Source organism: Haliotis rufescens, unplaced genomic scaffold (assembly GCF_023055435.1).
Source record: "Haliotis rufescens isolate VD_foot unplaced genomic scaffold, xgHalRufe1.0.p SCAF_71, whole genome shotgun sequence".
Classification (NCBI taxonomy): Eukaryota; Metazoa; Mollusca; class Gastropoda; order Lepetellida; family Haliotidae; genus Haliotis; species Haliotis rufescens.
This window is the reverse complement of record NW_025964363.1, coordinates 1,530,417-1,542,210: the sequence shown is the minus strand read 5'-3', so window position 1 is coordinate 1,542,210 and position 11,794 is coordinate 1,530,417. Positions and strand designations below refer to the sequence as shown.

Genomic DNA, 11,794 nt, shown 5'->3' with positions numbered 1-11,794 from the left:
CCCTGACATTGTATCTTGTTCCCATGAAATTGTATCTCCTTCCCAAGACATTGTATTTCCTTCCCAAGACATTGTATTTCCTTCCCAAGACATTGTATCTCCTTCCCACAACATTGTATTTCCTTCCCAAGACATTGTATTTCCTTCCCAAGACATTGTATCTCCTTCCCATAACATTGTATTTCCTTCCCAAGACATTGTATCTCCTTCCCATAACATTGTATTTCCTTCCCAAGACATTGTATCTCCTTCCCATAACATTGTATTTCCTTCCCAAGACATTGTATTTCCTTCCCAAGACATTGTATCTCCTTCCCACAACATTGTATTTCCTTCCCAAGACATTGTATTTCCTTCCCAGACATTGTATCTCCTTCCCATAACATTGTATTTCCTTCCCAAGACATTGTATCTCCTTCCCATAACATTGTATTTCCTTCCCATGACATTGTATTTCCTTCCCATGGCATTGTATTTTCTTCCCACAACATTGTATTTCCTTCCCAAGACATTGTATCTCCTTCCCATAACATTGTATTTCCTTCCCACGACATTGTATCTCCTTCCCATAACATTGTATTTCCTTCCCAAGACATTGTATCTCCTTCCCATAACATTGTATTTCCTTCCCAAGAAATTGTATCTCCTTCCCATAACATTGTATTTCCTTCCCATGACATTGTATTTCCTTCCCATAACATTGTATCTCTTTCCCACAACATTGTATTTCCTTCCCAAGACATTGTATTTCCTTCCCATGACATTGTATTTCCTTCCCATGACATTGTATTTCCTTCCCACAACATTGTATTTCCTTCCCAAGACATTGTATTTCCTTCCCAAGACATTGTATCTCCTTCCCATAACATTGTATTTCCTTCCCAAGACATTGTATCTCCTTCCCATAACATTGTATTTCCTTCCCAAGACATTGTATCTCCTTCCCATAACATTGTATTTCCTTCCCATGACATTGTATTTCCTTCCCATGACATTGTATTTCCTTCCCACGACATTGTATTTCCTTCCCATGATATCGTATTTCCTTCCCATGACATTGTATCTCGTTACCCAGACATTGTATCTCGTTCCCATGACATTGTATCTTATTCCCGTGACATAATTGACATTGTATCTCGCTCACATGACATTCTATATAACATCATCTCATAACACAAGATACAAAGCACTTGTTCGGAGTGTTGTTTTCTCAAGGCTGGGCTAATAGCCTCTCGTTTAGCCTCAGCCAAGAACAGACCCACATACTGCAAACACTGCAGTCCATATCATATCTTTAACGCCCGAACATCAACATATCCCACCAGTTCTGAAAGCCTTACGTTGACTACCGTAAAGGCCAGGATAAAATAGAAATAATTCTCAATGTTTGCTCAATGCCGGACTGGAAATGTCCCCGACTACCTCTTGGAGCTCATCAACCCATACATTCCACCCAGAAGAGCATCAACACCCTCTTACAGCGCCTGTGAAGAAACTCAAGTCCTGAGGTCGCAGAACATTCTCCAATGCAGCAGCTACACTTGTGAATTGTCTCCTTGCCGACCTCAAGCAGCCTCCGTCTCTGGCCTCTTTCACGTGAGTCCTGACAGCCCCTCTCTCCAGACGTCGCCACATCTACCTCCATCTGTTCCTCCCCTCCAGCTCTGCTTCCATGGCTTGTGTCGCGCTGTGACCATGTACCCGTGTGTGGGTGTGGTGCAACAGACATGGTCATCAGTGATGCTATCGTTGATAACTTTCCTCTGTGGGACACACGCACCACTTACCACTACCCCTTTCACCAGACGAGCCCAAACAACCGTTTTCATTATTAGGTTCTTTTCACTTCATCTACAGATCATAACCTTAATAGATTTGTACGATGAGAAAAGGTTAAATAATTATAAATACACTGAATGAGATGTATACAGTTTTTATTATACCTTTTGAATATACATGTGCAGTTTGGGAGGAGTGTAGCCAATTACATTACAATTATTACAGAATAGGTATTCACAGGGAATAAACTCACATTACTTTTGTCATGTTAATTATATGCTCGCCAATGTAATAAATTGATAACAAGTTTGATAATGTTGTTATAATCAAATTTCCTTTTGATATCAAATTAATTTTGTGTGACATTTCAGAGATATCAGTAAGTAATAATGAGTGTATATTCAGTGTCAATACTTTGTCACAACTTTGTCACAACTTACACACGTCTTATTTGTATTATCACTACCCGCTTATCCGTCTGTCTGTTCACATCATTATTGAACGTTGTAAACATTATGGGGGGGGGGGGGGCGGTCGGGTAGCCTAGTGGTTAAAGCGTTCGCTCGTCACGCCGAAGACCCGGGTTCGATTCCCAACACCGGTACAATGTGTGAAGCCCATTTCTGGTGTCCCCCGCCGTGATATTGCTGGAATATTGCTAAAAGCGGCGTAAAACCAAACTCATTCACTCACTCACTGTAAACATTATGGAGAGAGTGTCCTACGTTGGGCACTTGTACCCAATCCGCTGTGAATGTTTAATGTTTAAAACACAGATTTCAAACAATTTGTTCCTGTATCCAGTCGTATTCTTGTATGGAAACAAAGTGATAACATATAAATACATGACACGTTTTCGTGAATGACAGCTTCTTCGTTCTTTGTATCCTTGTGTACTGGTTAAAATATGCCCCATGAAATACTACACTGTATAGTACACACGCTCACGGGGCGGCCAGGTATCAAATGTACCTGGATGATTATTATCTTAATTGCTTTCCAGGTACAATTACGTAAACCACCCCACCAAGGTGTTGGAACAGTGACGACGGCTAGAGCGACTGACATCTGCCCCGACGTGCGAAACACGTGACTTTGGCTTTTAAATACAGTGAATTGGTTCACCCCAACCAAACATCACAGTCGACGATGTTGTTGAGTCTAGCATTTGCTGTTGTTGCGTTTACCTGCCTGCTGCATGACACGTCGGCGATTGTGTGAGTAAAGTATATTTCTGTAATTTACTTTAAATAATGTCAACATTTTTCAGTGATTAAGTAAATGATACAAATAGTGAACGTGAATGTACATGTGTGTGTATATAGATTCAAACGTTGGTATAATTAATGGAAGTTTTAAATACTGTCAGGGACATTTTCGCGTTGAAAATATATGTCAGATATGCGATGTTGTGTTTTTGATGAATCTAATTTGCATGTATTACATGATTACATGGCATATTCAGTGTAGTCTATTTATTCTATTCTTACATTTGTAACGTTTGTCTATAGGAACATACCGCAAAAACTGACGCCTTTCTATAGTGAATGTGTTCACTTGATGATAAGAATATCTCAGCCATCCCTATTTCTTACACGCTATCCTCCCGTCTTTGTTCCAGCGTGTCCTACAGATGTGGTCGCAGAAATTCCTGGAGAAGGTGAGTCATTTCAATCCTTCCTGCTTTTTTTTCTCCCCGCGCATTACATTGTCTGTGACGACGGTTACCTCACGGCAAGGGAGGCAACCCAGACACACTTTCAGTGCACGCGTGATATGCACCAACAATGCCTTGTTTGTAGACTACTCTTGTTTATCTGTTAAACTCATTTCTGAACTATGACTATCCTATGGAATACTGTAAGGGACATTCTAGCGATCGCGCATTCTCGCGATCTCGACTTTTGGAATCGAGCTAAATATGCCCAAAATACGAGAATGCGAGATCGCAAGAACGCGAAATATGGCCGAAATCACGCGTTCTCTCGATCTCGCATTCTCATGTTTTCGGTACATAGCACTTTTTTGTCAAAAGTCGAGAATGCGACATTTGGGCTTGATGTAAAATCTCGCATTCTCGCAATCGCGACCTGTCAAATTAAGCCACAAAAACACGAAAACGCTAGAACGCGAGAATGTGACATCTCATTTTCTCGCGATCTCGCGTTCTCGCGTTTTAGGCGTCCGTGCACATACGTAATATCATAAGGTCAAGGCGCATGCGCACGTTAGTAGTCCTGTGGTCATGCTTCTCTCATGCTCTTCATTCTCCAAGTAGCATGTAGTAAACTTAAGACGAGCTTGAAAATGCTTTGTAAGTCCTATGTGGAGTGGAGTGGAGTGGAGTGGAGTGGAGTGGAGTGGAGTGGAGTGGAGTGGTGTGGAGTGGAGTGGAGTGGAGTGGAGTGGAGTGGAGTGGAGTGGAGTGGAGTGGAGTGGAGTGGAGTCCTCTTCCGTTGTTACAGTTTCCTATGAACTTTAAATTGAAACCCTCAACATCTCAATATAATATAAAAAAACAAATTCTCTGTCCAATGACAGTGAACACATTAAAGTGTCCGGAAGCTGGAAACAAAATATCACCGTCAGTGAATGAGTAAAGTTTGCCGGTATTGCAGCTATTCGTCAAAATAACCAGTCGATCAACAAAACGAGTGAATGTTAGAATGAATGTGCGATGAGCGATGAGTGAGTGAGTGGAGGTCTATGCCCATGTTGGTAACATTCCAGCAATATCCCGTCGTGGGTTACCAGGTGTGCGATGAGTGATGAGTGATGAGTGAGTGAGTGGAGGTCTATGCCCATGTTGGTAACATTCCAGCAATATCCCGTCGTGGGTTACCAGGTGTGCGATGAGTGATGAGTGATGAGTGATGAGTGAGTGAGTGGAGGTCTATGCCCATGTTGGTAACATTCCAGCAATATCCCGGCGTGGGTTACCAGGTGTGCGATTCACGTTCAGAACCAATATTGGGACTCAAACTTGGCCTTTCGACGTGGCGAGAGATCGCGTTTTACACCAGGCTACCCTACCGCTCACGGAGATGTGAGAATTATCGTTTTCATTGAGTGTAAATAAATGAGATTCCCCGCAGCCAAACCCAAGCAACATCACGGCTGGGGAAACAAGACATGTCGTTCTGGTTGCGTTCACCTTTTTCGCGAACACCTGGTGTCTTTATCATTTGATAGTGATTCATAAACACATTATACAGTCTGAATCGTACAATCGACTCTGCTTTAGAGGAGTTTTTTAGTGGTTATGAAAAGGTTTTTGTCGCGTTTATATACACAAAGAAAAAGTTAAGCACACCCCAATATATTTCATTATTGTTTGGTCCCAATATTTGTAACAGTCATGAAAGATATAATTACGGGAAGAATTATGTTTTCTCGAGATGATGCAATCAGTCATGCGTGACGAAAGCTCACGTGCTTCATGCTACCCTCGAGTATCTTTGAAAGCAGTATATCCAAACGTTACAATTGCTTTCTTAAGCTCGGTTTTAAACAGTTATTCCATGACATTGAGTGACCATGGCACGACGGCGATTATCAAACGCGACAAGATGGCAAATAATCGGCATGCATAACGCAGGAATGTCTTGTAATGCCATTGGTCGGAATTGGGGGTATCATCACAGTGTCGTAAGCCGTTTAGTCGAGAAACATGCTCAGACCGGTGATGTACAGGGCCGACCCAGATCCGGAAGACCTCCTGTGACGACACATCGAGAAGACAGGGGCCATCTTCGTCTCATACGCCGAGAACAATCTTTAACAAGTACTGGTCTGAAACAGCTGTGGTTGCCCAATCGTCGTTTCAGCACCAGAACCGTCAGGAACCGGCTGAAAGCAGCAGGACTGAGGGCTAGACGAGTCATAAAGCGTCCCTTGTTGAGAGATCCCCACAAAGCTGTTCGTTTTGCATGGTGTTTTGCTAGGCAGAACTGGAATCTGAGAACTTGGCGACGGATCCATTGGTCAGACGAAAGTCGCTTTCTGCTCCACGTCACTGATGGAAGAACGAGAGTTTGGAGGCACCGGATCACGGCCTACACCCCCAGGAACATTAAACCGACTGTTGCATACGGCGGGAGCTCGGTAATGGTTTGGGGGTGTATCTCTCATGATTGCAGGTTGTATTTGGTCACCAAAAGGGGCAACTTAAAAGGGGCTCAGTACATCCGGGACGTTTTGAGGCCAGTCGTCGTTCCTCATTTTGACAACCACCCTCTTGCCACTCGACCTCAGTACATGGATGACAATGCCAGGCCTCATCGTTCGCATGCAGTCGTGGATTACATGAGGGCCAATGCAGTAACGACTCTACCATGGCCAGCAATGAGACCAGATGTGTACCCCCTTGAAAATGTTTGGGATATTCTGGGGCGTATACAGGCACGAGATCCTCCTGTACAAGATGTACGCCAATTGGAAGCAGCATTGCATCAGGAGTGGTAGTTGTTGACCCATCAACAGATCCAACGTCTGACTGAAGGCATGCGACGTAGGGTGGAATGCGTCATCCGGGCACGTGGCGGTTACACCCGCTACTGATCTGTTTCACGTGTCTTATCAAGAAGAGACGTGAAGGAACATTTTCACATGAAACGCAACTCGCTTACTTAATCCTGCAGCTCCATACTTTTTTTAGGTATTGTCTTAGGTCAAAAACAGTACCTGTGTTACCATGATGTTTTTGTCAGTAAATTTCAATCACAACTCACCAATATCTTCTTTATTTGTTGTCAAATGTTTGTTCTATCCGATAACATTGGTATCGCCCAGCTCCTGTGGGCAGTCATCCCATGCCATGAATTTTTGCCATTTGTCATGGTTCAGAAATAGGGGTGTGCGTAACTTTTTCTTTGTGTATATTTTTTATTGAACTATTTGAACCATCATCTGAACCTGAAACTAATCATTTACCCTCAATGTCTATCAATCTGTTCATAGATTTACAAGCTGTGTTCCTTTGTAGATACTCCACCTGCTACAGGATCCAAGCACGTGGGTATATTAACAGAACATCACGTTTATCACTTTAATAATCAATGCATGTCATAAAATGTGGCGGGCACAAGTGGACACGTGGTCCAATGCTCCGCGATTGTCTGTGCATTGTCTCGTCCCTTTGCTGTGCCAGGATCTACTGATCGTAAGATCGACTCACAGATGTGCCTGATTCGTCTTACTGTGTTTTGCCCGCTGGCACGTGGAAAACGTTGTTGGTTGGCATAACGTCGGGACTTCCTCCCACATTAAGCTGATTTGGCCTGATATAATTTTTGTTTGTTTGTTGTTTAACGCCGCACTCAGCAATTTTCCATTTATATGACGGCGGTCTGTAAATAATCGAGTCTGGGCCAGACAATCCAGTGATTGATATCATGAGCATCGATCTACGCTATTGGGATACGATGACATGAATCAGCCAAATCAGCGAGCCTGACCACCCGATCTCGTCAGTCGCCTCTTACGACAAATATAGTCGCCTTTTATGACAAGCATGGGTTGCTGGAGACCTATTCTACCCCGGATCTTTATGGGTCGCTCTGATATAAATGTCATGGTGTTTAAAGTGATGTTAGGTCCATTCAACATCACTTCGGCTATTTACTCCACACATTGCTTCAATGTCAGGGTAGGTTAGGCTTCGCACAAAGCTCAAGTAAGGAGTAGGGCTTATTTGGCTTCCGTGAGTTATAAACATTCTGTTTCCATCAGCATACGTACAAGGGACACCCGTCATCGTGTCGCCTAGAAGCCGTATGTACTGACGAGGGATGGGGGACGCAGAGCATGCACCGCCTGTACTGTTAGATACTGACGTCGCGGTCAGGAATAGGTCAGCTGTATCACGACAGCCTGTAATTGATCAATCTGGACCACACACTCGAGTTATTGAAATCATGAGCATCGATTCATCGATCCACGCCATTGCGATACGATGACATGCATCAAACCAAGTCAGCGAGCCTGACCACCCGATCCCGTCAGTCGCCTCTTACGACAAGCATAGTCGCCTTTTACGGCAAGCATGGGTTGCTGGAGACCTATTCTACCCCGGATCTTCACGGGTCCCCACAGGAAAAGCATTGGTTCTAGGAACCGATACCGCCCCCTGAAATATCCAAGGGGAAGGGGGTGGGGAACAACATAAGTATGGACATATACTGATCTTACATTAAGACTGATATCTACATTGTATCAAATGCGTTGTTTTAGAAAATGGCGGCTGGTCCGGCTGGACGCCGTGGAGAGACATAGACGAATGCAGTGTCCTGTGCGGGGGCGGGACCAAGGACCAAGATCACACCAGGTCGTGTACCAACCCCAGACCCACCCACGGGGGAGCTTACTGTCCCGGGGTCTCCTACCAGAACAGGACCATCTCCTGCGGCACCGACCTCTGTGGAAGTAAGTACGGGGGATTCAGGCTTGAGGGATTGGTAGACTTAGTCTCGCAAGAAGATGTACGATCAGACAGAAGCGTTTCTCTGTAGGCCTTGTATGGTCTTAATATTCAGATATTTTGACAGAACAAAAAATTTGTATGTTTTGGACTCTGACAAACACATGTTATTCAGAATTTAATTACGTAGAATCGGCTTGAAATCTCAATTTACCGATGTAATGTTTTGTCCTTTGACCCCTAGTTCTATTGATTAATTGGTTTACCTAAAAAGGTTGGTGTCGAAATAAAAAACAGGCTTTTTTTAGATTTACCTCTTAACAGAAATGCCGGTGGGAGAGACGAAATATTTGATTTCATTTTGGTCAAATGTGAAATCGGAACATCCGTTCTCCAAGTAGTTGAGCATAGAACCTGGACAGGTATCAACCGCGTCGATCTAAACTTGCGTTTTGTCGAACTTCAAACGAGTAAGGTCTGCATCGGCTATGAAAAGTAATATTAAAAGCACAGCCATGTTTAATGCTTAATGCGATGTACCATTTTACGTTCGCTTCTATTACTTTCTGACCAATAAACTAAACCACAACCAAATCTGTACTAATATCCGGTCATAGGTGCGCATGCGTAGCCACCTTAATTACATTTGTAAATAAACATGGATGTATGTCCAAACCTCTTGATTTAGGCAACAACAATTATCACACATTTCTCTTCTGGTGTGAATTCTCGCGAGAGCAGTTTTACTCCACAAACAAATTTCTATATATCCGCGTTTTCCTTTCATTTCATACCGAGGTCCAATCAATGTTTAATGTAGTCCAATCGCAGCCTACGATACATCGGCCACCTCATGTCTACTTGTTTATATAGACGAGAGCCCAGTCAGAGAATACGTCAAACACACTCGGGTCCATTCGGATACTTCCGCCGCTTACCTAAAACCAATGTAGAAGCTGTATTGCATGATTTCATCCCTGTCACACCAGATCCCGCCGCATGTAGGTCGTATAACATGAAGACAGTTTAGGAACGCTACTACTGAAAACAGTCATATTTGGTTCCTGGCAGTTTGCCATGTGACTGTCACGTGCACGAGTTCCAATATGGAGTTCTCCAGGTGCTGCCGAGGACGTTTGTCATTGCGACAATTCGGGTCAACTCGGCTTATTCCGTCACTTGCCTCGGACGTAGTGTGACATTGCGTGACGTCAACAGATTCCTCCGCGGAAGGTTCATACACATACCGACTGATTTAGAGAAACTTTTTTTTACTCTGGGTAAATGAGTTAGGTACACGTTTTGATATTGCCAGAATGTGTTGTGTGGTGTGATAGTCACATGGAATAGTGAAACTAGTTCTTCCAGTGCTGGATTGAAGTGATAAGTCGGATTGCGTTGAGCCCGGACGCAACAATCTAAAGAAATAGTTCCACTTTTTAAAGAAGACTTCTCTCTAATCATTAATACCATTTCAAAGCAATTTTTATGATAATTAACCCCTTTCTTACTTCCAGGCAGGTGCCCCAAAGGAAAGAACACTTTTATCACCCACGCTACAAATCCTGCACGTTACTACCACTGCAGTAACAGCGTAGCATTCTTACACGATTGCGCACCAGGAACATGGTTTGACATTGCACGACCCGGATGTATCCAGTTGGCGACAACTCCCGACAGCGCATGTGCAGGGAAAGGTTTCCGGGTGTTCGCGCATGGCTCCGACTGCCGGAAGTACTACGCGTGCTCTCATGGCACTAGGATAGAGAGAACCTGTCCGAAGAAAACCAAGTTCGACAGCACACTCGAAAGATGCGTCCATGGAAATTGTTAATACCAGAGACCATCTTTAAGTTTCAAATAAAATCTGCATTCCTTTATTTGTTCTTGTCAACATGATTCTTCGTTTGTTAGGGGCGGTCGGGTAGCCTAGTGGTTAAAGCGTTCGCTCGCCACGCCGAAGACGCGGGTTCGATTCCCGACATGGGTACATGGGAATATTGCTAAAAGCGGCGTAAAACCATTCTCATTCACTTACGCACTCTTTGTTTGTTAAATTCTCTCTCTCTCGATCGAGAGGGAGAGGGAGAGGGAGGGAGAGAGAGAGAGAGTATTACCCAAGTATAATCCAAGAAGAACCTTGGCTGACCAATAATTGTACTCGTTCAATCAATGACGTCATACTTCGGGTGACCTAAGATGCCCATATCTACCTCGGGGTGTGGTACTCTGTGTAGCAGCCTGAACGTGACGTCATGGTTAAAAACAATTGGTTTTAGTTATTGATTCCGTGATAAATATAGGCCTTTTACTAAATATGGTTAACTATGTATTGGTAGTATATATCTATTCTGATGTGCAGCATGGATATAAAGCTTTCGATTGTAGGTGCAAATACTTTTGAATCAATACTACAACTTTGATGATAATTTTGCATGTCTGTGGTCTAGTGGTACAGCGTCTGTCCGGATAGCCGAAGATTGGGGGTTCGATCCCCGTCATACCAAAATACGTTACAGGTTGGTACTTTTTGTTACCATGCCTGGCGCTCGGCATTTAGGGCCTGAAACAAGGACTGGTCGGCTCGGGATCAGTATACTGTGTCTGTGTGGGGTATTCATGTTAAACTGTGGGCTAGCACTATAGAATCGGCACACACACACCACACACACACACACACACCACACACACGTTCATGCACGTCTCTGTGTGAGTGAAACAATCTTGAACACAACGTTAAACCCCATTTCACCTCAACTAAACGTTATTTAGAACTTTCCTGTCGTTGTACATGCATTAAATTAATGCATTAGGTACAATGGCAGCTTGGTCGCGCAGTGAAACACTTGTTCACCTCTCACAGTTGTGTGATAGCAATAAACATGGCCGTTTTTTCTCCTCGTTGCAGCCATTTTGTTTTACATCTATGTGTGCGTTTTATTTCGGGTATCGCACGAAGTTATCCTTGATCAACACTGGTTACCTCAGGCTGGAACTAGTTAAACATGGTTGCCAGCAACGTTGTCTCTCAAATTGTTTTGACGTCAGCACATCGCAAATACATTCTGACGTCAGCACATGAACGAAACACCTGACCTCAGCACATCACAGAAACACCTGACGTCAGCACATCATAGAAACACCTGACCTCAGCACTTCACACAAATCCCTGACGTCAGCACATAAACGCAACACCTGACCTCAGCACTTCACACAAACACTTGACGTCAGCACATTACAGAAACACTTGACGTCAGCACATACACATCTAGATGAAGATCACAACCTAACAGCGAGGTCGTCTGGATTTACAAAACAATAATGGTTGATGTGCATCAGCACACAATGTAACACTAACTTGTACATTTTTTATTGCTTAGGATCTCTCCAAGTATTAGAGCGGAATCGACCAGACCGTTAAAGATTACAGTGGAATGGATTACACACTGTTTTCACATTGTCTGTGACTTTCATCATGTACGTATATATACCGTATTGAATGGTATATTGAGCTAGTTCTATTTATATCGTTATTTGCGGCGGCAAACAACAAACTAACAAACAAATATATCGGTATTTCTATTTTAAATTAGTTGA

General features: G+C 43.5%; 1 protein-coding gene across 1 annotated transcript; it reads left to right on the top strand.

The window, feature by feature from the left end:
* The first annotated feature begins 2,861 nt into the window (after positions 1-2,861).
* Positions 2,862-10,077, top strand: LOC124119467 (SCO-spondin-like). The gene is made up of 5 exons (XM_046481981.2): positions 2,862-2,996; positions 3,401-3,439; positions 6,764-6,792; positions 8,011-8,202; positions 9,715-10,077. Exons 1-5 carry the CDS (start codon positions 2,929-2,931, stop codon positions 10,029-10,031), a joined length of 645 nt encoding a protein of 214 aa, XP_046337937.2. The 5' UTR covers positions 2,862-2,928; the 3' UTR covers positions 10,032-10,077.
* Positions 10,078-11,794: the final 1,717 nt, after the last annotated feature.